The following is a 26,731-nucleotide window of genomic DNA, read 5'->3' on the forward strand; positions in this document are numbered from 1 at the left end:
CAAGTTCAGGATTTTTGTGGGTTTTTTTTTAATAGCAATATTTGTTGAAAATTTTCTTTCCTACTGAATTGCTTTGGCACCTATGTCAGAAATCATTTGACCATACATGTATCTCTAGACTTTTATTCTCTTCTGTGGATCTGTATGTCTGAATTCTTACTGATGCTTTATGGTATGTCTTGAAACCAAGTTGAGTGCATCCTTTAACTTAATTTTTCTCTAAATTGTTCTTATTCAAAATAGTTTAAACGCCTTTTAGTCTTTCACATTTCAATATACATTTAGAATCATCCTGTCCATTTCTATAAAAAGTCTTTAGGGAGTGAATGGGATTGCACTGAATCTGTAAATAAATGTGGAAAAATTGACATCTCAGTACTATTGAGTCTTCTGATATATGAATACTGACTGCACTGTTTCCATATTTTCAGTCTTCTGTAATCTTTCTCAGCAATATCTTACAATTTTCAGTGCACATCTTTTGTCAAGTCTATAAGTGCTTGACATTTTGCGTGATTTTGCAAATGATATTTTTCCCAGTTCTTTTCTGATTTTCAGAGATACAATTGATTTTTGTATGTTAACTTAGTCTTCTACAGCTTGGCAAATTTACTTATTGGTCCTAACAATTTTTTTTTGTTAGATCTTTTTGGGTTTTAAACATGCAAAATCCTGTCATCTGTGAATAGTTTTACTCCTTCCTTTTAAACTCTTTAACTTATTTTATTTTCTTGCCTTATTGCACTTGTTAAGACCTCTAACATGATGTTGTATAGAAGTGATGGAAACAGACATCCTTTTATTTTTCCTAATCTTAGGAGGTAAGCGTTGAATGTCCACTTTTAACTTTGATGTTAGCTGTACATTTTTTAGTGCAATGTCCTTTGTCACTCACCAAGCCACACAGTCTACCGACAATGTCACCTTAAATGTTAACATACTTGCTTGAGAAATGAAGGGACTCCAGAAGCCAATTGTCCAGCACTGACTGGCATTAGACATCTTCCTGGCAATCTAGGAGAGGCATGTGCCTTGTCATAAGTGATGATTGCTTTATGAATATTTCCAGAAACCTTTCTGATATTCTTTTGGTGCTTCTCTATCTGCGAAGCCAACCAGAACATCTATTCAATGAACAACATAGGTTTGACCTCTTGGACCCATGGATCAGCATCAGGTGATTGAGGGTGGGACATCTTTTCCTGGATGTTCCCAAGAGCACTGTAGTCCTGGCTGTGTGCTCTTCTTCAAGGGCTTGTGATCATTTTTCTTTTTCTTCAGGTAAAACTTGCCTTCATCAAATGTGTGTTATCATGACTAAACAAGATCAGTAGTATTGCCATGAGTTGTTCTGAGATTTTTTGCTCACTCCTGATAATAGTAATGGCTAAGGTATCCTACACTCAGTTTGTGTCACGCACAAAACATGTCCCTATGGAATGTCTCATTTGCTTCTCTAAAACTCCCGATGAGGTAGGCATCATTACTCTCCCCATTTCTCAGATAAGGAAACAGTCTTTTAGAGGCAAGTGGCGCATCACTTGCGGTGAGATTCCATGACTTTTCTCCTCATCATTCAGATGGAAATTGAGCAGTAAGTGCCATTCTTCTGGGTTTCCTGTCAAGTACAGAGGTTCAGAAAAATGTATGGCCAAGTTTTAAGAAGGAGAGAGTCTCAACAGGAGATGTGAAAATGGCATATGAGACAGACAGAGCTCTTCAAATTATGTAGTATTTTTTTTGTCCCCATAGCCACCCATCCAACCCACAATACATCTCAAATACTCTCATCATCACGCAGAGACATGGATTTGATTACATTGGTTCTGAAATGCCCCCAGGCTTTCAATGAAATCTTTCATTTTTTTTCAGCAACAATATGTACAATTTTTTTTTCTTTTTTCCCTATTACATTTGGAAATTTGTCAGGAGCAAAACATTGTCCCAGTGGAGAGCCAGGCTAGGGAGCCAGAAAAAAATGTACATATTGAATGAGCTGGATCACTCAAAACTTCAACCTGCCCTTTCTCCTCTCATGGCAGGAATGTCAAGGCCACCTCTTTCCTGTTGGAGTCCCTCCAACCCAAACCACCAAAGTTATCAGGCTGGAGAAAAGTATCTGGAACATAAATAATCATAACAGCGATAACAAAAGGTTTGGCTGGATCCCAGGTGTGGGTGAAACATAGGGCTAAAGACTTTACCCCTTGTTTCAATTAATCCTCGCCACAGGCTGTGGTGTATGTGGTCTTATTTATCCCATTTCAACTGTGATGAAACTCAGCTTCTTGAAGTGGGGTGGTGTCCCTAGGATCACCGAGGGCCATAGTGGGAGAGCCACGATTTGACACCTGATCCAATGGGAGCCCAAAGCAAGAGCTTGAACTCAGGAAAGATCACACACCCAGCATCGCCTGTCGGATATTATAAAGACAATAGGTACTTGGAGGAAATAGGTGAAAGGTTCATGTTAGGACATTTGTAGAGCATTTAAATAATTGTTTGGAGCGTCTTGTCTTTCACCTATCTGCGGTTATGCTGGCTTACACACAGTGATGGGACCGTGGAGGGTTGTGGTTGGCCAGTGTGGGCTCACCACTTGTATAAACACATGAGCACAAGGGATTGTAGTATTGCCTTTCCTGCCAGGGAAGGGAAGGGTGCTACAGAAGAAGCCCATGCTCCAGTGTAAGAAAGACTGGTTTTGCCCTTTGTGGAGGCAGCGGCGGCGGCGGCAGCTGCTGCTGCTGCTGCTGCTGCTGCTGCTTCTGCTTCTGCTGCTGCTGCTGCTGCTTCTTCTTCTTCTTCTTCTTCTTCTTCTTCTTCTTCTTCTTCTTTTTTAATGTTCATTTATTTTGGGGGAGGACGGGCAGAGAGAGAGGGGGACACAGGATCTGGTGTGGGCTCTGACTGACAGCAGCGAGCCTGATGTGGGGCTCAAACTTAATGAGCTGTGAGATCATGACCTGAGTGGAAGTCGGGTGCTCAACTGACTGAGCCACCCAGGTGCCTCCCTTTTTAATTATTATTTTTTTTAATGTTTATTGCCTTGTGTGGCTTCTTGGCCCACACTGTCCTGCTGGATTTTCGTGTAGCGCCTGGGCTGCTGCTGTCACAACATGTGGAGGTAACAAGTGGTGCCTTGCTGGGAACAGTTATTGTTCTAGTAGGGCCTTGATGCCACTTGGGCAGGACTTCCTGGAAAGTGATCCAGCTTTGGAAGAGCACAATGATAGCCTGTTTTGGAAGAGGAACCCATGTAGATGTGTCCCCAGATTCACACTGGCCCCTGGTCACACTCCTAAAAGCAGCAAATAGATCGGTGGGAGCCTGTGGCGTGGGTCCGTACTTCAGGGGCCGAACGGTTTTCTGTTCTATTACGTGATTGTTGCCATAGCTTCTGTCATTTCCCCGTGTGCCCACATGATGAATCTTAGGTTTGTGAATGTGAGATGTCTTCCCCACAGTCACCCAGGGAGGGAGAGGGAGAACCTGGATATCATGTGTGATACCTCAGACTCTGAGATATCTGCCTTGAACCGCTGTGTTTGTTCGATCCCAGCTGAACTGGGCATATGTTGTTTGAGCAGATCTTACTAAAGAGCAAGTCCGGGTGAGCATGTTATCATTTATTCATACGTTTTTATTTCAAACAGAGTGAACAATCTTATTCCAAGATGCCATACTTAGCGAGCCACTTTGTGAAATTTTAAGACAGCGGTATATTTGTGCCTGAATGAAGGTGGTGTAATCGGATTCTATAAAAAGCCTGCCTGTGGGTCGTTCTAGGGAGCCTTTCCCATTCTGGTAAAGACTTCTACGCCTTGGAGTAGGTTCAGAGTAGGGGCATTTGTTTAATGCCACACTGTAGAAGTCCAAAAAGATTACGCAAACAGAGGTGTGTACCCTGTGTGGGGACATTCCCGGCCAAACTGCTCTCCATCAGTGTTAGTACCAATACTTTAACAGGACTGGATTTGCATTATTACAAAATCCTTTGACCTTTAGGGACCATGATGATGAAAAGCATCCCCAGCAGAGATGTGGGGAAATATACATACGTTATGGTGGATGGGGGAGGGGAGGGGTCAGGAGGGAGAAAGAGAGAAGAAGAGAGCGGCATATTAAATAAAAAAAAATTTTTTTAACGTTTATTCATTTTTCAGAGACAGAGTGCAAGTGGGGGAGGGGAAGAGAGAAAGGGAGACACAGAATCTGAAGAAGGCTCCAGCCTCTGAGCTGTCAGCACAGGGCCTGACATGGGGCTCGAACTCACAAACAGTGAGATCATGACCTGAGCTGAAGTCAGACGCTTACCCAACTGAGCCACCCAGGCACCCAAGAGGTATATTAAATTAAGCAGTGGTTTATACTGTTTGTTTGTTTTTTTTTAGTGTTTCTTTGTATGAACACCAGGACTTCCATCATCTTCCTGATTTTCACAACACTTTCATGAAATAGTTAATATCCCCATTTTCTGATAAGGAAACTGAGGCTCAGAGACAAAGTTTCATATGCATGGTTACAGGACTGATAAGCACACTCAGGATGCAAAGCCCAGTGTGATATTGGAATTTATAAGAAATGCATAAATATATATGAGAGAGTCATTCAGATGACCACAGTGCATTTGTCCTGGATATTTGGTCTCTTATCTTTGGTTCTTGAAAATACTTCAGAGCCATAGAGGTGAAAGAGGGGTTCGGTTGGTCATAATAAGCCCCTTTCCACCACAAGGGGGTGTACGCTAATGAGGTGACTTTTAGAAACATCAGAGGATGCGGGCTGATTGTAGGGGAAACAACCATGAATACAAAGTTGGAATTTTCACTCCCCTCCGCCTGGTTTCTGGGGAGGTTGAACCAATCACTGGTGGCCAGTAAGGTTATCAATCATGTCTATGTGATGAAGTCTTCTTATAAAAACCCAAAAGAGGGGTTTCAGGGAGCCTCCACATTGCTTCCAGAATGCTTCCATGGGCCATCCTGCCAGATCCCAGGCTCCATGAAGACTAAAGCTCTTTTGTTCAGAAACTTGCCAATATGTGTCTTTGCATCTGGCTGTTGACTTGTGTGTTTTAGTATCCTTTGTGGTAGATCAGGAATCTAGGGAGTAAACGGTTTTCCTGGGTTCTCTGAACCCAAGGAAGGAGTCATGGGAACTTTTGCTTTAGAGCCACCTGATCAAAGCACACAAAACTACTTGGACTTGTGACCGGCACCTCAAGTGGGGGGTAGTCTCATGGAACTGACACTTTTCCCTGTGGACTCTGATACTCTCTCCAGGTAGACAGGGTGAGAATTGAGATCAATCATAGGACACCCTGCTGGTGTCTGAGAATCAGACATGCAAACACACACATACACACACACAGGTTAAAATTGGGTCGGTGGGGAGAACCTGGGTGGCTCAGTCTGGTAAGCACCTGACTCTTGATTTTGGTTCAGGTCATGACCTCATGGTTTGTGGGATCAAGTCCCACGTCAAGCTCTGCACTGACAGTGCAGAGCCTGCCTGGGATTGTCTCTCTGACCCTTCCCTGGTCTCACACACACACACACACACACACTCTCTCTCTCTCTGAAAATAAATATATAAGCATTTAAAAAGAAACTTGAGTCCAGGAACCCCACAGAATCGTTACTATGACTCCAGATCCCATGCATGTGTGTGTTTATAGATTTATTGATGCATAAGCGATATAAAATGCACCACACACAAAGATACAGGTTGAACAGTTCTGACACATGGTATACTACTGAAACCATCACCCAGATAAAGACACTGAACTTATCCAATACCCCCAAGGGTTTCCTGGTGTCCCTGTGCATCCCCTCTCTGTCCCCCTCCACTCTCATTTTGGCCTGTGTCATCACTGATCTGCTTTCTGGTCCCTCTAGTCAATCCAATATCCTGGCGGGTCTTCCTGCATCCAGTTGTATTTTATTTATTGTATATCATTTTTTCCCAGTGCATGTGAAAGGCAAGTAAACCCAATACAAGTTTAGCTGAACACACCCTTGGCCATCTGAGCAGCCCCTGGGTGCAAGGCTTCCCTTGAGCGGCATCTGGACACTCCCCCTCCACATCTCTCCGCATGGTGCTTTCTTCTATTGACAGTTCCTAAACCCCCTGGAGTAAACACACCAGGCTTCCAGGGCAGAGAGGAGAGCAGTATGAAGTCTTTGAGAGCTGAGGAAGAGAGCACGGCTGTTCAGTGGATGTGTTCCTGGAACTCACATGATGTACAGTACACAGTTTGACATGAATAATTTACCTCAATGCTCGCAAAAGGATTTTAAAAAAGAAGAAGAACATACATATGGCACGTCATTCTTTCCCCATAGTACCGTCTTCCTTTATTTCAGAGTGTGATTTCTCCAGAAGTGAAACGGTCTTGGATGTAGTGAAATTTAAACAGTTTGGCATTGGACTAGGCCCTGATTTAAAGTTTTATTTTTAATATTAAAAAGATGAGTGTTACTTTTATATCCCAGAGAAGCAATGAGTAAACAAATAAAAAATTCATTAGAGACAGGCTGCTATCTCTGAGATGTAAGTTTGATGTTAGCACTCGGCTTTCAAAAAGCCTAAAACCCAGTCAGTGGGTCATTAGCTCAGCAGGCAGCCAAACTAAAAAAGAGTGATTTCGGGATGGGCAATGTTTGTGGTCTTCATTTCTTCAAGGTTTCAAAAATTAGCTTAGCGCTTTCCGAGATGGGAGGGGGGAAATGCTTACTCCTAACAGCTACAGTCATGGTTATGTTGAGAAAATTAAATTTCAACTATGCTTTGGAGTCTTACTTTACAGCGTTTCGTTCCCAGTTATGCTAGCACAGACTGGAAAAGTTTGGGAAGGGAAAGGATTCTAGTGTTTGCCTGGTTCGCAGCTGGGATGAAGTTTTCATTTTAATGATGCCATCATCCCCAGGGCTGTAATTCAAGGCCATGGACTACAATATGCAGACACCAGTAGCTTTTTTTTCCCTTTTTGGGCAACATCAGACTTCTGTTCAGGGGAGGGGTATCTCTTACATCTTAAGGATGGAAATCCCTAAGAGGATACTCATTCAAATCTGGCCAGTCAGTCCCATCCCTACCAGGTAAAGTGATTGGTCCAAGGAGGACCAATCAGAATCCTTCCCTGGCTTTCCCTTGGTCTTTGCCACCCTGTCCCTATGAGAAAGAACACCTGACTTTCTCTGGGTTTTCTAAGCCAGAGCAATATGGGATTGAGGCCGCCAGATGGCAATTATGCCAGCAAATGGAGGGAGCCAATTTGAAGTATGAAAAACTATAAAAGGGCTAAATGTAATGTACAACAGAGCCAAGACGTGAAGAAAGCCATGCCTACTCTTAGAATCAGGCGTGCCTGAACGTGAGGCCCACTAGATTCCCCACTCCTCACATTGGTTGTTGCCTTTGTTGAGACCATCTGATTGCGTATCCGTAACGGCAACGGAAAGAATCTGCAGTAGCCTGACATTACCTGGAAAGCCCTTCTCCCAAATAGTCTGACTATGGGATAAAATTCTGCTCACAGAAGGCAAACCATGATCTACCTTCTGTTTGTTGGATCTCTTAACTTCCCCAACTTTTGAGTTCCCTTGGAGATTAGGAAGTGCCTTTTACCATCAGACTGGTCTTATAGAGCAGTAAAAAGAGTATAGACTTTGGAATCCATTAGACCTGGGTTGGAGTCCTGGATTTTTTTTTTTTTTTTTTTTTTTTTTTTTTTTTTTTTTTTAGCTAACTGCTTGGGCAAGTTGCCTTTTATTCTGGAGCTTGAGCTTCCTCACTTATAAGATGAGGGTGGGAGACTGATAATTCACAGAGTGTGGCTGCCTGGGGCCCGCCTAGATCAATGAACTCAGAACCCCTGGGGACGCAGCACAGGGGCCGATAGTGTGCCACAGCATCCCCCCTGATTCTAATGTGCACCTGCATCTGAGAACCTCTTGAGTCAATGAGATCTAAGGCGGTAGCTCTCAAAGTGGGGGCTGCGTGCAAATCACCTGGGCTCAACACTAGCTAGAATTCCAAAGATCTGTGGAGGGATGCGGAGATCAGCCTTGTTAACAGGCTGGCCAGGTGATTCTGATGCAGTCAGTCCCTGGACCACATGTTGAGAAAAAAAGTGCCTTAAGCTCTCTTTCATCTTTGATGTGATGAGAATCTGCTGGGTAAGATATTGAGTGGGCAATATTGATCAGAGAGGGAATTTTCATCTGAGCAACGGAATGTCTAAGGGTAGGTTTTAGAAACGGTAGAATGAAGTGAGGGGAAAGTCCATGGGTCAGCAGTACCTTGTCCAGATGAATATGAGGTGGAGATGGCAATGTGGGTCCTGCTCGAGCCCACAGGTGTGGGGGAGGCCAGGAGCCTGGTCTGTTGGTGCCTGGCTGAGATGCCTCTTAGGATAAGTGCCCACTAGCAGCAGCCACTCCTCCTCCCAGATGCCACACGGGAGAGGCTTATCAAAGTGAAACAAAAACTCTTTAGAAATGGGGCAAATCCCTGCGAATCATTCCAGGAAGGAGTTTGGGAGAACTTTGTAGAATATATGGAGATCATGAAAACAAACATTGGATTATAAATCAGAGCACTAGTCTGGGCATGTATTGACTTTGGGAGAGGTACTGTACATAAACTAAACGTGCCACATCTACCCTGCGGTCCTCATTCCCGTGGCCACCCGGAAGGAATTTAGAATGAGGACATGGCAGGGCTCATCATACTCGGGGTCTGTGTAGGCTGGCTGACAATTGTAGGAATTATCACTGTCTGCTCTCCTTGCTTCCTGCCTGAGTTTATCACCTGCAGCAAAGTTGGACTGTGGGAATGAAAGCCAAGACATTTTATGATTCTTCTCCATAGCACTTGGAGATGGGAGGGTTTCCTCAGTGGTTTCACTTAATTTTATTTATGTGTCCAGCATGGTTTTATAACAAAACTGCCTAATTCATGGAGGAAAAGGGAAGGTTTAATCCCCAGGGATCCTCAACATTTTGATGATCCTATGTTGATGGGGACCATCCCAGCTATTAGGGACTGTGGTAGGTGGCTTCTTAAATATGCCCCCTCTATCCCCAGCCATGACACTTACCTTCTGGTGTTTAGGATTCTGCTATTACCCCTTATACTTGGGTGTGGGCCAGATTTTCTTCCACCAATAGAATATGTAAGAAGCAATGGAATGTCGATTCTGAGACTAGGTTATCAAATATTGTGATTTCCGTCTTGCTGGAACCCTCTTGCTCTTTAACTTGTCTTCTGTAACGAAGCTATCTGCTGTGCCGTGAGCTTTCCTATGGTCAGGCCTATGTGTCCAGGAGCCAGAGGAAGGCCTCTGTGTGACAGCCAGCAAGAAACTCAGCCCTCAGTCCATAGGCCCACAAGGAAATGAATTCTGCTAATGACCTTGGGAGTGAGCCAGAAATGGGGTCATTCTCCAGCCAAACCTTGAGATGAGTGTGGCCCCAACCAGTGATGTGATTGTACCCAGATCAACTACATCTGGGTTCCTGACCCCCAAACCTGTGACATAATATTTGTTTTATTTATTTACTTACTTATTTAGTTAGTTAATGCTTATTTATTTTTGGAAGAGAGAGAGAGAGGCAGAGAGAGAGGGAGGTAGAGGATCTGAAACAGGCTCTGGGCTGTCAGCACAGAACCTGATGTGGGGCTCGAACTCATGAACCATGAGATCATGACATGAGGCGAAGTCGGATCCTTAACCGACTGAGCCACCCAGGCGCCCCTGTGTGTTATTTTAAGCTGTTAAGTTTTGGGGTAATTTGTCGTGTGCCAACAGAAAAATAATATAGGAGGTTATATTTATTGTGTCTCTGAAACTCAGGGAGCCCATTAGGAAAATTCCGGAAAAATAATAGCACTTACAGTCCAATGTGGCATGAGGGGCTCTTCCAAGTCTTTGCTGTTAACGTTTATTTATTTTTGGGACAGAGAGAGACAGAGCTTGAACGGGGGAGGGGCAGAGGGAGAGGGAGACACAGAATCGGAAACAGGCTCCAGGCTCTGAGCCATCAGCCCAGAGCCCGACGCGGGGCTCGAACTCACTGACCGCGAGATCATGACCTGGCTGAAGTCGGACGCTTAACCGACTGCGCCACCCAGGCGCCCCCCCCCCAAGACCCTTTTTATTTTTTTTTCTAATTTTTTTTTCAACGTTTATTTATTTTTGGGACAGAGAGAGACAGAGCATGAACGGGGGAGGGGCAGAGAGAGAGGGACACACAGAATTGGAAACAGGCTCCAGGCTCTGAGCCATCAGCCCAGAGCCCGACGCGGGGCTCGAACCCACAGACCGCGAGATCGTGACCTGGCTGAAGTCGGACGCTTAACCGACTGTGCCACCCAGGCGCCCCAAGGCTTTGCTGTTAAAAGAAGACCAAGTTCATAATGTGGCTCCACCAATGTCCAGTAGTGATACAACCTTCTCTCATCTCTGTCTTGATTTTCTTACCCAGAAAATAGAGATACCCTAAAAGATCAGAATTATTAATAAAATGGTTCTTACCACAGAGAGGGTGATGCTTTTTATATTGTTGATGTAAAGAAGCATGTTTACAAGATGGGGTGGAAGGATTCTAAGATGGTGGCCAAGAAACTCACCCCCTGGGAACACATTTGGACAATTTCCTCCCCTTGAGTGTGGGAGGAGCCTGTGACTGTGACATCACTCCCCTGAATACATTTCGAATCAGTTGACTTTGAGTTGATCGGGAGGGGGATGATCCTGGGTGGGCCTGACCTAATCAGAAGGACTTTGGAAAGAAAGTAAAGAAGTTCAAGAGGTGTACCTCTGCTCACCTGGAGGAAGGCAACCATCCCTGTTGTAGACTTCCTAAGGGGGTCACATGGAAAGGAACCACAGGTGGCTTTGCAGTCCCTAAGCAACAGCTAGCAAGAGCATGAGGACCTCGGTCCCACCTCCACAAGGAGCTAAACTCTGCTAACAACCTTGGTGAACCTGGAAGATGGTCTCAGGCCTCAGATGAGAATCAGAGTTCCGGCTCCTTGATCTCAGCTGGGGAGATCCTGCACAGAGGACCCACCTCACTCATACCCAGACCTCTGACCTGTGGTAATGGTGAGATAATAAACATGTGGTTTAAGCTACTAAAGAGGGAGTAATTCATGTCACTGCAATGGAAATTCACACTCAAGAGTGGGATGGACTCGTGCCGTCAGGCACATCTACCACGTTTCACTCTGGCCACACTTCAAATCCTGCTTTGGTATCTGGAGGGCTCAGCACTGTGTCTGTATCAGTGTGGGGCTGTTGCATGAGTGAAGGGTTAGTGAAAGAACAGAGATGGGATCCTCCCCTTAGGGGTGCAGGTGCAAGTGGGGCACAGAGTGGGGAGCACTCCGCTGAGCACCTGCTCCCAAATCATCCTCTGATATACCCTCCTGGTTCGTGGTCCTCCTCCTTTGGGACTTGGAGTTTGGCCACTTGGTCAGGGCAATCCCCCAAAGACAAGCTTTTAGTATGTGTCGGGTTATTTCTCAAGAATCTGAGCATTATTGGCAACAAGTAGAAGAAAAATAATTGAATGGCCGGCTTCCTCAGAGGGTCCCTGGAGTCCGGGGAGACCTCCCCGGACTCACCTCTGTGATCCCTGGGGCAAAGCTGGTGGGATTTCTACACCATCCACAAGATCAGCCGGACTTACTGGGATCTTGCTCCTGGAGCCTCATGTGACCGCGAGATTTGGAGATGAGGTGGCCGGGAGGGTTTGTCACTGGTGAGAAGCCATGCTGTCCGGTGTATGTGGCTTCTGGGCCCCTGACGTGTGGCTGGTCCACACTGTGATGTGCTGTAAGGGTAAAATTCGCAAAAGGTTCTGAGATCTGAGTATGAAGAGGAGAATGCACAACGTCTCTTTAATATATTTTTACACAGGACACATGTTGGAATGATCGTATTTTTGTATACTCAGTTAAATAAATTGTTAAAATTAAGTTCATCTGTTTCTTCTTCCTTTTTTGACACGGTTGCTAGATAATTTAAACTCGGGTATTATACTTCACACTGTGTTTCCTGTGGGCAGGGCTAGTTGAAACATGAGGGAATCTACACCAGAGAAAGCAGGGCTAAGAATGAAAATACACACCTGGGGTAAAGATATTAAAAAGTCTTCAGTCCCTATATGGATCACAAGACGAGAAGTGAATGATGAAGTTGCTACACGCCCAAATCTGTGCTCTTAGAGACTCAACGGAAACAGCTCTCCAGCTTTGCTTGCTTCTGTCTTTAGTCCCTCCCTCCCTCCCTCCCCTGCCTCCTTCTTTCCTTCCTTCCCTCCCTCCTACTCTCCTTCCTTTCTACCTCCCTCCTTTCTCCCTCCCTCCTTCCTTCTTTCCTTCCTTCCTTCCTTTCTTTCCTCCCTCCCTCCCTCATTCCTTCCTTTCTCTCTCTCTCTCTCTCTCTCTCTCTCTCTCTCTCTCTCTCTCTCTCTTCCCTTGCACTTTCTAGGTAGGATAGTTTTCAGTGACCGTACATCTACAAAATCACTTTCTTTGGCCCTTTGCTCTCCCAGCCAATGAGATTCAAATATCAATGTCCAGTAAACCTGCCCCAGTCCTGAGTTCTGTCAACCCAAAGCCCAGCTGAATTCTTTGCTGGCTGGCTGTAAGAAAGTGGGACATAAGGGAAAATGAAGGCTGCTGTCCTGTATTTTTGTGTGTGTTTCTTTTGCCATAAAGATATTTTATTTTATTCTTTATTGAAGTATAATTTACATACAGTGTTATATTAGTTCCACATGTACAATATAATGATTCAACAATTCTATACATTTCTCAGTGCTCATCAAAATAAGTATACCCTTGGGGCACCGGGGTGGCTCCGTCGGTTGGGTGTCAGACTCTTGATTTTGGCTAAGGTCATGATCTCACCATTTGGTTCAGGGGATTGAGACCCACATCAGGCTGTCACTGATAGTGCAGAGGCTGCTTGGGATTCTCTCTCTCTCTCTCTCTCTCTCTCTCTCTCTCTCTCTCTGCTCACATGTGTGTATGTTCTCTGTCTCAAAATAAATAAACTTGAAAAATGTGTACCCTTAATCCCCTTTACTATTTTACCTTCATCCCCAGCTCCCTCTGGCAACCACCATTTTGTTTTCTGTATGTAATTGTTTATTTCTTGGTCTCTTTCTTTGCTCATTTGTTTTATTTCTTAAGTTCCACATTTGAGTGCAGTCATATAGTATTTGTCTTCCTCTGACTGACTTCTGTTACTCAGTGGTATACCCTCTAGATCTACCTGTATTGTTGTAAATCTCCTTCTTTATGGCTGGGTATGGATGTCCCTATGGATGGACCTTGGGCTGCTTCTATATTTTGGCTATTGTAAATAACACTGTAATAAACACAGGGGTGCATCTATCTTTTTGAATCAGTGTTTTTGTATTCTTTGGGTATTGGGATTCCTAGATCCTAGGGTAATTCTCTTTTTAATGTTTTGAGGCACCTCCATGCTGTTTTCCACCATGGCTGCCCCAGTTTGCATTCACACCAATGGTGCACGAGGGTTCCTTTTTCTCCATGTTCTCTCCCACACTTGTTTCTTGTGTTTTTGATTCTAGCCATTCTGGCAGGTGTGAGGTGCTACCTCATTGTGGTTTTGACTTGCATTTCCTTGATGATGATTGATGTTGAGCATCTTTTCATGTGTCCATTGGCCATCTGGATGTCTTCTTTGGAAAAATGTCTATTTGAGTCCTCCATCCATTTTTAAAGGGATGTGTGTGTGTGTGTGTGTGTGTGTGTGTGTGTGTGTGTGTATCCATTTGTGCAAGTTCTTTATATATTTGGGATATTAATCCCTTCTTGGATGTGTCAGCTACTGTCCTCTTAAGAAGGCAGCTTCTTCTCTGCTTCAGGCGACTGTCACTGGGAGAACATGGGGTCTTGCTGTGGCCACTCCTTCTAGCTTCTCCAGGAAAGAATTCTGTGAAATCTACACAGATTCTCAGATGTTGGAGGTTAATTTACACCTTGTAGCAGCCTCTATAGACCCAACAGTAAATTTCTCAGAGAACATATTTTGTACCTAAAGCTACCAGGCGGTGAGTTCTAGCCTCTGTCTTGGGCTCAGTCACAGCATCCTGGATTAGGGTGTGGGAAAGATCGTCCTGACATTCGTGGTGCTGAGGTCAGGGATTAGGAGGCTGGACTGGGGGACAAAGAGAACAGTTGTAGCTTATCAGAAAGCCCGTGGGACGAGATGTGACCTCTTAGGGCAAAGGTAAAGGCTGCTGCTGCCAGGCGTCCTGACTGATTATGTCTCCCCTCTCCAGTCCCAACACGGACCCACGTGGACAGGATACAGTGGATACAGTGTCCTGCTGGCACAGAACAACCTGGTGGCTGGGGACTCAGAATGACTGCCATTTTGGAATTTATCAAATATTCCTATCACTCTTGCCTGAGTCTAGTTGGCTTGGAACCTTGCCCAATGTTCTATGGTGTGAGGGGCTCCCTTAATTTATCTCATCCTTATGTATGTCTGTGCGGCAAAGGGTCTTGGTGCCTATAATAGTATGTGGGTTTGTTTGTTTGTTTGTTTGTTCTGGCATTGAGCATTTTGTTTTATTTTAAATCCTCTAACCCAGGAAGTAGTAGAAATTTCCAGATGAAAAAAAGTATCTTGAGGCTAATGAAGGAGCAAGGAGAGAAGAGGGGTGAATATTTATTGTACCTCTTCTACTTCAGAGCAGTTTATGTGCCATTTTCTGACCACTTTCCCACAACCAGGCTTCAAGGTCATTGTATTTCCCTCTAGGTGACTAACAAGGAAGCGGGGCTCACAGCGGTTACAAATGCCTGGCCCAGAAGCAGCAGGAGGAGCTGAGGCTCACAGGAGGTTGGCGGGGGTGGGGGAGGGCGGGTGTAGTGGCTCCAGCTCTGTGGATTGCCTACACATCTAGACCACACAACCCTGGATCTGCAGAGACCCCGGGGCTGTGTCCTGATGACTACAGAGGAGTGCGTGCAGACTCCAAAGCACCAGGAAGATTTTTAAGAACAGTTTCCATAAGTGAGCATCCTCTCTGGTTTTCCTAAATCAAAAATCCCATGTTTCAATTTTTAAAAAGAATTTTTTTAATGTTTATATATTTTTGAGCAGACCAAGGGAGGGACAGAGAGAGAGGTAACTGTGGCAGGCTCCAGGCTCTGAGCCGTCAGCACAGAGCCTGACGCAGGGCTCCAACTCACAAACCCGTGAGATCATGACCTGAGCCAAAGTTGGATGCTTTGACTGAGCCATCCCGGCACCCTGTCTGATGTGTTGCTTGTTATAGCCCAGGGTTTGACTTTTGTCGTCAAGTGGGAGGTAAGTGACTTTCGTAGAACCAAACTTCTTGGTGCTACTCAATCTCCATTAATTCTCACTGCAGCCCGAGTAGACGCCTTACCCATTGGAAAACTGAGCCCCAGAGAGGCTCCGTTGCCCCTAAGTTTGTACAAGAGGGAAAAAGACACAAGATAGCAGAGACAGGATCCAAACTCGGGTTTGTCTAGAAATGTCTTTAAAAGAGGAAATAGGCCGGTTACTAACTTTTGCTGTTTTTCCACTCTTGTTACTGCCCGTCTGTCTTTGATGGCTTAATGAAAATAACCATGACCTATTGCCTTGGTATCAGCAGAGATGAGGCACCCTGTTTTGTTTTCAAGTGATGGGAAAAAAACAGAAGGAAATAAAAAAGGAGGCATTTCTGTTTTTCCTCTACCGTACAGGCCGCAAACAACTCAGAATTTCCCTATCACAGCGTTGCCACCGACCCTGAAAGTTCCGTGAGTTTATTTTTCTACTTGCCTCCTAGTCTCACAGAGCATGGGATCCCGCGTCCGCGCATGCGTGCACGCGTGCACACCGTCCAGGGGGTGAGAGGGGGAGAGCCGGGCTTTGCAAACAAGGGGAAATCGTGGAAAGAACAATCCATCATCTAGTCACGCAGCCTAGGAAAATAAGAAAGGAAAAAGCAGCAGCAAGCCCTTTATGCTGACGGCCCTGTCCAGCTGAGCACAGTCCGCTGGTGCCGAAATCCTACGTACAGTCGTGAATTTCAATGCCGCTCGCTGGCCCAGGAGTGTTTGGGGGAGATAAAAGGCAAGCTGTGTGCAGCGCCTCTGACCTGCTTTTCCGTTCCCGACAACTTCCTGGTGTGGCTGCGGAGAGTTTGGCTTTCCAGATGTGAACGTGAGGGTTTCATTTGCGGGCCTGCGGTTACTGCCTTCTGCTTTTAGGCAGGTTTTTTTTTTTTTTTTTTTTTTTTTTTTTTTTTTTTTTTTTTTAACTTTCTTTGTCAGGTTTGCTTTTCTTCTTAAGTCTGCCTGCTGATGAGCACCGCCATTTTGCATTCCGCACCCTCCCAACCATCACCTGCCGGCGCCGCCACATTACCCTGCTTCTTGGGTCTCTGCGCTTCTGTTTTCTACCTGCAGCCCTTGTTTTCCTTCTCCTTCAGAGCCTGGGGAATTCTCCCGCTCTCGTTGACTTTTTGCCTCGTTCAGGCAACGTGCCATCTGTCTGTTTCAGTCGGGGAGTTCGGATGTCAACCCCCAAGGCAGGGGCTGCGTTGCAGGAGCAAGGGTCATGGGAGGGTGGGCGTGCTCCCCAGGGTAGACTTGGGGCCCTGCTGGTGGCCTACGTCCCCAACAAGAGCTCGCGAGGTGGTTGGTTGTTAGGCCAGGCCTTTGAGGGCAGCGGGTGCAGGAGAGGAAAGGACACCGGGTTGGCTGTGAGCTCCGGCAGGTGTAAGTCTCCTGACATGGGGCAAATGACTTAGCTGGGCTGCCACAGGGGTGAAGCGCCGCGGGGTGTGTAACGTGTGGGCTAAACTGGTGGCTGCAAGGCTTTGAGTCAGGCAGCTGATGGCCGTGGCTCAGCTCCACCACCTAGAGCCGTGTACCCCAGCGTGTCTCTGTGCCTGCGGAAGCTTCTGTTTCCTGGGGGGTGGACCAGGGTGATGGTGGCACCTGTCTTGCCAGTTTGTGAGGATGAAGGAAGATAATACTGATGGCAGCAGTAGTCATAAGGCCTGTTTGCTGGTTGCCTTACAAGAATTAGCATATATATGTGTGTATATATATGTATGTGTGTGTGTGTGTGTGTGTGTATACATATGTATGTATGTATATGTGTGTGTGTATATATATACATATATATGTATATTTATATATGTATATATATTTAAGTTAATTTATTTATTTTGAGAGTGAGAGGAGACAGAATGAGTGGGGAGGGGCAGAGAGGGGGAGAGAGAGAATTCCAAGCAGGTTGTATGCTGTCAGTGCAGAGCCTGATAGGAGGCTTGAACTCATGAACCATGAGATCATGACCTGAGCTGAAACCAAGAGTCAGACACTTCACTGACTGAACCACCCCGGCGCCCCAAGAATTAGCATATGTATTTATGGTCCACTAATGGGTATATGGTGGTGATGCTGATGCATAAAAATAAGCATATATATTAAAAAGTATTTGTATCCATGTGTGCATACAATTAGTTTAGATGCCTATCCAGTTGTGTAGATCTGTATGTATAATCATATTATGTAATATCATATAGATAAGATATACTGTTTGAATCTATGAAATATAGGGGGATACATAAGAATTATACACATGGCTAGAGAAGTGATTTATTCTTAAAAAGGAAAAATCAGGGGCGCCTGGGTGGCTCAGTCGGTTAAGCGTCCGACTTCAGCTCAGGTCACGATCTCATGGTCTGTGAGTTCGAGCCCCGCGTCGGACTCTGGGCTGAGGGCTCAGAGCCTGGAGCCTGCTTCCAATTCTGTGTCTCCCTCTCTCTCTGCCCCTCCCCCGTTCATGCTCTGTCTCTCTCTGTCTCAAAAATAAATAAACGTTTAAAAAAATTTAAAAAAAAAAAAAAAGGAAAAATCGTAGGGGCGCCTGAGTGGCTCAGTCGGTTAAGCCTCCGACTTCGGCTCAGGTCATGATCTCATGGTTCATGAGTTTGAGCCCAGCGTTGGGCTCTGTGCTGGAACCTGGAGCCTGCTTCGGATTCTGTGTCTCCCTCTTTGTCTGCCCCTCTCCTGCTCATGATTTGTCTTTCTCTGTCTCTCAAAAATAAACTTATAAAAAAATTGTTAAAAAGGAAAAATGCTATATACCAGGCTAAGTGCTTTACGTCTTTTACCACAGCTGGTTCTTACAAGAACAGGTCGAGGTGGGTACTATGGTCATCCACACATTATAGATACAGAGCCCGCATTTCATCTAAAGTTGTGAGCTAATCTCCTTGTTTGCTTCATTCTCCATACAGTCTCCGACACTTCAGGCAATGATACCATTCCTGTGAAAAGAATCCTTGGTGTTTTCCTAACAAACCACCCAGAGAAGGTTTCCCCTTTGTGATAATTGGCAAATCCCCTTCTCCAGGCCAGATGCCTGTGGTCAAAGCAGCCATGGTGAGCGACCTAGGCCACCGAGGCAGAGACAAACCTTTCCTGTCCCCCGCCCCCCGATTTTCCAGGAGGGTGAGTAGGACACAGCACGAGGGGTGAGACTGGGCTCTCAGGGGAGACTCTTCAAATGTGCCAACGGGAAGGCTGCTCCTGTTCACCCCAAATCTGCGTCCCTTAGGACTGCAAATAGCATAGGGAGAAGCTTGCTGTTACCCATAATGAAAGGTCTCAGCATGGGGATGTGAGATAAACTTGGCCCTTGGTCCAGTTTCAAACACTGTATTGAATCCTGAGCAGCTGAACAATGAGAACTTCCTATCCTGCACCTGATGAATTTACACACACATCTCCTGAGTATATAATATAGATTTGTGCACACCTGTGCACACGCACACACGTTATCCTGTAGTGGGTAAGAACCAAAAAGAACAGTGAAAGGAAAACAAAACAAAACCCAGTCTTTTTTTCCAACAAAAATGACTTTTGTATCTTCCCGTTTCAGAATATTGTTTGCAGTCCTAATTCTGGACTTCATTGGTGAAAAGCTAATCACAGGTTGTCATGAGAAAGATTGGGAATATGCATCGATATATAGGTGCATGTAGGTTCGTGCTTGTGCATACGTGCACCCACACACGCATGCACAAGCACATTGATTGGCTCTCCCGATAGGGTCAAGAATCCAGCATGAACACAATCCAGACGTTTGTTGAAAGACGGTGCCTCCCTTTCCAATGGTGGGTCTCACCTTAGGAGTCCTGAAAGCAGATGGGGCCCAGGAATGTGCTTTTGTTTTCCGAGAGTGCATGAGTCCACGCACACGTGTGTATGTGTGCGTACGTGCGAGGCACAGTGAAGTGCTCCCCATAGCTCTGTTTACATAAAAAGTGGCTGCGTCCCAGGAAATAGAAACAGCCTTCAGATGCCATCATAAGTAATCAAGGTTGTCAGGGTGTTGAGTGAGACGTTGGGATTGAGAGAGTAGTCTAAACTCATTGAATCGTATTTGTGATGCTTTATTTTTATTTGTTAACGTGGAGGAGGTCTTACTGTTTAATTCAAATGCTGTTTTAAGAGAAAAAAATACAGGTGGGGTGTCTGGGTGGCTCAGTCAGTAAGCATCTGACTCTTGACTTCGGCTCGGGTCAGGATATTGCGGTTCGTGGGTTCGAGCCCTGTGTCGGGCTCTTTGCTGACAGTACAGAGCCTGGTTGGGGTTCTCTTTATCTTCCTCTCCACCCCTCCCCACCTTCTCAAAATAAATAAGCTTTTAAAAAATGGTAAAAAAAAAATACAGGTGGGATAAGGCTGTGACTACCTCCCAGGTGTTGTCTATGCAAAAAATAAATTAACTGTCTGTATTTATATACAAAGCATGTGCATCACATACGGGCTTCTTGTGGGCTTCTTTGCCCATGTCTGCCCACAGTCAGGTGGAGGGTGGGACATGTGTCAAGCATTTGCATCCACCGGGCAAGTTTTTAACAAACCCTTCCGCTTCTGTCATGATTTTAATTTTCTTTACACTTCACGTGAAATGTATATGCTTAGTGTCGTTTTGGAGAAGAGCCTCATTTTGGAAATTCTAATGTTAACTACTGCTTTTGTTATCTATACTTACATCCCCATATTTGGACAGGACAGGACAGGCCATTATAAATCAGCATTTTAGGAGATCAGTATCACCCTCCTCACCATGTGCCAGGATCAAACTAGTTCATTAATTTTTTTTAAATGAATATAGCCTTCCATACTTTGTAAGGAGAGAATAGGAAGCCCAGACTCAACATCACCACTACGACCACAGCCACCATCACTGTGAGTAAAGCAGCAGAATTTTCGGAAGAGGGCATAAGCTTCAGGGTCAGATTTTCATGCGGAGCCTGGTTCTAGGAGTTGTGAGACATGACTTTGGGCAAATCATATGATGCATCAATCCATATCGTCTTTATTTATAAAATACTATCTTCTGGGAACTGACAGAGGGCAATGGAAGTTAGACCTGTACAGCCGTCTACATGAGGTGTTTATGGGAAATTCTTAAGATGGTGTAGTTAATAAGTCTATGGAGACCACCTGCATTGTGGGAAGAGGACTGGAGAACAAAAGGCAGCCTTTGGCACTCGGGAGTGAGAGTGCTCATTTCTAAAGTTGGAAGCTAGAAGTTCTCAGTGGGCCAAGAGAGACTGCCCCGCTTCGTCAGGGGGCCCCTTCTGGAATGTCGAACTTGCCACTTGCTCGCTGCGTGACCTTACACCCTAAGAGCGTACAACGCTGTCACATAGATTGTCTTCTTTATTCTGCATAACAGTAGTAAGAGGTAGGTGTTGTCACAATCCTGAATCATGGAAGAGGAGACAGAGACACAAACTTTGGTTTAATTTGCCCTGGACCGCAGCTAGCAGGTGACTGAATTAGGATTCAAACCCAGAACGGCTTTCAGACCCTGCATCTTGTTTAGTCGTTGTATGTATGAGCAACTTGATAGGGATAGTAAGATAATTAAATGAGATAGGATTAAGATATTATTAAGATACCTACGTGGGGGTAGATGACTCAACCCTGATGGTCATAGTGAGCACTCAGTAAATGGAAAGTGTAGGCCTTTTTCTTATTTTTCATCCTTTTTCACCCAAGCCTGCCCAAATTCTATCAATGGCTTGAACCTATGTTTCATTTGAAATGCATAGCTTTTTGGAGGGTACCTGAGTGGCTCAGTGGGTTAAGCGTCTGACTCTTGATCTTTGCAAAGTTCATGGTCGCATGTTTCTCATGGTTTGTAAATTTGAGCCCCATGTCGGGCTCTGTGTCAACAGTGCAGAACCTGCTTGGGATTCTCTCTCTCCCTCTCTCTGTCCCTCCTCTGCTCACACACACTTTTTCTCTCTAAACAAACAAAAAAATAAAAGAGAAATGAACAGTTTTTAAAAAAATTTTTTTTTCAACATTTATTTTTGGGACAGAGACAGAGCATGAACGAGGGAGGGGCAGAGAGAGAGGGAGACACAGAATCGGAAACAGGCTCCAAGCTCTGAGCCATCAGCCCAGAGCCCGACGCGGGGCTCAAACTCATGGACCACGAGATCGTGACCTGGCTGAAGCTGACGCTTAACTGACTGCGCCACCCAGGTGCCCCGAGAAATGAACAGTTTTTATTGTTGTTAAGTTTATTTAGTTTTGAGAGAGAGAGAGAGAGAGCATGTGCACAGAAAGGGCAGAGAGGGAGAGAATCCCAAGCAGGCTCCTCACTGTCAGCATGGAGCCCAGTGCAGGGCTCAAACTCATGAACCGTGAGATCATAATCAGAGCCAAAGTCAGATATGTAATGGACTGAATCACCCAGGCACCCCTGCTGTGTTGTTTTAAGTCAAAGACATTAAAAAAAAATTTTTTTTAATGTACATTTTTGAGAGAGAGAGACAGACAGAGTATGAGCAGGGGAGGGGCAGAGAGAGAGGGGGACACAAAATCTCAAGCAGGCTTCAGGCTCTGAGGGGTCAGCAGAGAGCCCGATGCGGGGCTCAAACTCACCAACTGTGAGATCATGACCTGAGCCAAAGTCAGACGCTTAGCTGACCTAGCCACCCAGGCGCCCCCAAAGACTGACATTTCTATGCTGGGGAATAGCTCAACTTAGTACTGTTTCTTTTTAAACATTACTGGTTAGTCGCATGGACTTGTCTGAAAAGATGAGTGAGAAGGGAAAGCCCTGTGAGCCAGACGGCCAGCCCCTGTTCCCTAGGCGCCTGGGTCTGCCAGGGGCATGGGGCAACCTCCTGCTCACCAGGGCAGCACCACCCCCCTACCACTACCCGCCGTGGTTCTAAGCGGCAAGGCTGTGCGTGCAGAATTTACCGTCCGCCGAACACACACAAGCACAAAGACTCAGGACGCCAACTCGCATGTACCTTTTCAGACTAAGCTTTTATTTTTGATATTACAAACCAGTTTTTCTTTATTCACAAACCACTGTAAGTGATATAAACACTAATTTCTAAAGACAGATATACACATTTTCTGGGTTTGCAGATTGCGTGATGTGTGTGTTAAGAAGTCACTATATGCCACACATGATATTAATCTTTTTTTTCCATAATTCATAATAGCAATAGTTATTTAGATAAATGAAAACATTCCAAATAAATACTGTTTAAAAAAATCCAAAATGTCTGTTTACATCTCTGACATACATTTTTAAAATGACTTATTGGCATCTTGGCAGAGTGCCTGGGCAGAAGGTTCTGTAACATCATTTGGCACTCACTGTTCTAAATGATTTTATTAAAACTACATACAGTCATGGGGGAAAGTACAGCTCGTTGATGGAAATCAAAACTGCAAAATAATTTTACTTTAACCAACACAGTTAAGAATTCTATGTTTGTGATTCCAAATACAATGCAAATTCTGGATTTTGACGTCCGAGGCAGTCGGGAGAGAGCTTTGCAGACTCCCGAGGCCCCTTGCTCCTTCCACCTTTCTCCCCTCTGGGGCAGGATGCGTAGCATTTTAATAAGCAGTTTCCTTTAACCCCATCCACCAGGCACCCACTGTCCTAGCACTGCTCTCCAGGTGGGGGAATAAGAATGTCTCTGCGATGCTATAAAACACCCCCGTGGCCCCTCCCTCGCCCCTCCCCCAATCAGGCTGCCGCAAAGAACATGTTACATGCTTCTGGCTGCTTAAGCGGTTCCCCCCCTCCCCCTTCTCTCTTTTCAAGATAACGAGACTCTGTCTTAGATATCGAAGCTACAGAAACTTTGTTTTCAAATCTTGTGAAACTTTATTGATGGTTTAATATCCAACCAATCTTACTGCATGCACGTAGGATGACCGAGAGGAAGCTGGATCACAAACACTTTTTTTTTTTTTTTTACTTTTTTCTTTTTTTTTTTTTCTTTTTTTTTTTTTTTTTAAGGTTTTGTTTGGTTTTGTTTGAAAGCAGAGTTGTTACAGCGGGTTGGCAGGTTCACAGCGGTGAGTTGATAACTTACTGAAGTGCACGCCTGCACGGGGCCGGCACTGAACACGTGAAGGTTGAACTATGGCGGCCAACTACCCGGGCAGCTTGCCGCTGGTTTTTTTGTTTTTTATTTAAATACAAAAAACAGGAAGACCCGTGACAGATACCCCAACTTAGGTTAACTTTTGTAAACAGGACAACATGGAAAGAGTTCAAACAGAAGTACAGACAAACTGCAATTTTTCGGCTGTGTCACTCTGGCCCTGCTTCACAGGCGGGGGGCTTTGTTCTTCCGGGATGAAGAGGGCGGGCCTATTGTTTTGTGGGTTTTTTTTTTTTTTTTTTTTTTTGCTTCCTTCTGACAAGTGTCCTGGGCCTTGGAGACGGAACTAAAGATCCTGGTTTGAGATAATCGTTGGGGACCAGGAAGAGAAGGAGGGCAGGATCTCACGGACTGAAAAATTGCAGGTTGCTCACACAACACGGTCATGTTTCAAAAAGTACCAAGCTGATGAAAATACCATGATTATCTCTACTCAATGATTGCAATACTTGTAAAATGCTTCTATAAATCCGAATATGATTATCATGTAATTCCATAAAAATTATACATCTGTCTCTAACAGTTGTTTACTAGGCTAAAACTAAAGCTTCATAGACTGTTTCTAGAACTTAACAACTCCACTGCACAGATGTAAATTTTATACATTTTTTTTTTAACTGGTACAAAGGATTTAAGTTTTTATTACTTTCTTTTTTTTGGAAAAAAAGAAAAAAATAGAAACAGTGCTTTTTAATCACCTTTTTATTAATGTTATTTTTTCCCTCCCATAATATAAAAGTCAGCAATGATATCAATAATTTATTATACTGGAAGAAATATAAAAAGAATGCTTGTTGATGGCCTAACTAGCAGTTTTTGCCTAAATAACTAGCGGCTGGTTAAGAAGCTGAATACTGCCGGGTGGAATGGTTTAAAGGATGGGTTTGTACAGCTTCATTCAACTTGGATGCAAAAAGTGCTTTTAGAAGCACCCCCTTAATAACAGAACCTTTGGCTTGAACTCAATGAGCAACTTAGAACCGCTGATATATGATTGTTGGTGCAGTGGGTCATTTAGATTGATCAGTTACTATATATTTTTTTCCTTTTAGCCCAAATCCCAGTCCTGATCCCCTAAGACCCTCCCACCCTTCCCCGTTCATAAAATAAAATAATGCAGATGCAGTAAAAAAAAAAAAAAAAAAAAAAAAAAAATGACTACTGTAGTCACTTACACTCTTCCCAAACAGCTGATAACCCCAGTAGCTTGATATTCAGCATATATAATTCATTTACATGATATAGCACTCTGGATATGGCCCTAATCCAGTTTTAATTCATAGCTAGCATCTCTCTATTTCAACCACAGAAAAACTCCTACAGCCAGCAACCAACTACGGAACCTTCAGAAATTAAAGACCCACAATATTAAAATACACAGAACAAAATATCTGAGGTATAAGATAAAAAATGTAATTTTTTCCCTCTTTTTTTTTTTTTTTTTTTAAATCTTTAGGGCTGCTAAAATGATGCGTTACTGCATGTATTGCAACACCCAGGCCTCGGAAAGCTTCCTTTCTCCCCACACTGGAAGGTTTTAATGGTTTTGTCATTTAGTATGGAGCAAAGCGGTTGTATCCCCCTCGGTATATACTAGCCTGCAATGAAGAAAGAACGAGACCCACATCATCAGCATGGCTCCTAGTCTTGGCATCAGTCAGGGGTGCAAAAGCATTCTGAAACAAAGCAATTTGAGGGGTGTGTTTTTTACATTTTTCCTTTTGCAACACGTGCGTCATCAAAAAAGACTAATGTGAAAAATAGACACTCAAAAACAACCAAAATGGAGGCACCCTCTACCCGTCCCAGCTCATTCTTGGCCAGTCCTGACCTCCCCCAACAGCTTCTTCTAAAGAAAGGTCCCTGCAAGACCAAATGCGCTCGGCCAGTCCTGCTAGTGAGAAGGTCTCTGACACAGGCTGGACAATGGAACAATTGGCCCCTTCTCTCTTGGTTTGTTTGTGTGATTCATTACTATGACATTCTGTCAGAAAAAGCTCAGTCTACACTCAAGAGGCTGAATATAGACGGCTGATTGGATGCAGTAATTCAACTCTCCTTTCCAACACATTCCTCAAGTGGGCTAGGTGTTGAGGCAGAGTTGCTGAATGCAAAATCAGGATGAAAATTTAAATCAACTGCTTACTTGACTTGGCTCAACAACCTGGATGGAATTTGCTCTTGAGAGGGGAGTTTACAGATGAATTGCTTGATGTAATTGAGCTTGTACAAAATAATATGTTTCCAAATCATGGCTGAATTTCTATGACCAAGCTCCAGTGACTCGTCTGGCCATGGCTTTAGATGGCTATGAGGTGGCACTTAGCTATTTACTTTTTCTAGAAGTATTGGCGATTCAAATGAATGCCTATGGGGATTTATTTTTAGGATAAGGACTGATATTCTTGACCCCAAGCAGAAAACTGCATGCCAAAAGCTTTGTAATGATTGCATACGCTCTCACGTGATGGGCACGTCTTACTGTACTCAAGAGTTTTAGTGCATAGAAGTTTGAACAAGTACAGGCAAATTCACCCCACCCTCACCTCCCATTTTTGCCCTCCCCCCCACCCCTCCCAAAACAAAAACCCAGACCCCCCCCCCCAAAAAAAAAAACAAAAGACAATTCCCAAACCCAGCTGATTCCTTCTAATTCCTTATGTACTAGGCACACACACAAAGTGTGCCCCTCTCTCTATTTTCTTTCCTGGGCGACTATGACTTTAAACATGAATTGTAATAGGGGAGGAGAGGCAGTCAGATTCTCAGCTGCCTGACAGCAGAGGTCTGGAAGTGTGCAGCTTAGCTCCTCTGAAGTCTGTGCTGGGGCTGGAACCTTGGGGCTATGTGAATGAGCAGCAAGGGAGGGAAAAAAAAAAGAAAAAAAAAAGTTCTGCATTGACACTGCATTCTGTTAGTGATGGATTTAATTATCAAAATGACTAATTATTCCATTAAGGTAAGTGCTCTGCTAGGTGAGACTTGCAAAATTAGAAATATAATAACTTACATGCACTACATTGCCAAGAAATTAAGACATTTATCAAGTTTACCGGGAGGATTAATGTGGCATTTTAGCTGCTGTTAGCACAAGAGACAAATTCAATTAAGGGGAAGTGAGAGTACGTCAACCGTCAACCCGTAGTAAGGTCCCAGCTGGGGGAAGGGAAGGGAAGCAGGAAGAAATGAGGAAGAGGAGG

General features: G+C 44.5%; 1 protein-coding gene across 8 annotated transcripts in view; it reads right to left on the minus strand.

Annotated features, from left to right (window-relative positions):
• Window positions 1-24,676: 24,676 nt before the first annotated feature.
• Window positions 24,677-26,731, minus strand: part of RBFOX1 (RNA binding fox-1 homolog 1) — a 2,066,153-nt gene continuing 2,064,098 nt past the window's right edge. For 7 of the 8 annotated variants that reach the window (XM_047839429.1, XM_047839430.1, XM_047839428.1 and 4 more), the window contains one exon: window positions 24,677-25,207. In XM_047839429.1, the coding sequence (XP_047695385.1) occupies window positions 25,085-25,207 (123 nt within the window). In that variant the 3' untranslated portion in view covers window positions 24,677-25,084. The remainder of the gene's footprint in view (window positions 25,208-26,731) is intronic. The other variant, XM_047839427.1, reaches the window with a different exon arrangement.

Source organism: Prionailurus viverrinus, chromosome E3 (assembly GCF_022837055.1).
Source record: "Prionailurus viverrinus isolate Anna chromosome E3, UM_Priviv_1.0, whole genome shotgun sequence".
In the NCBI taxonomy this organism is placed as follows: Eukaryota; Metazoa; Chordata; class Mammalia; order Carnivora; family Felidae; genus Prionailurus; species Prionailurus viverrinus.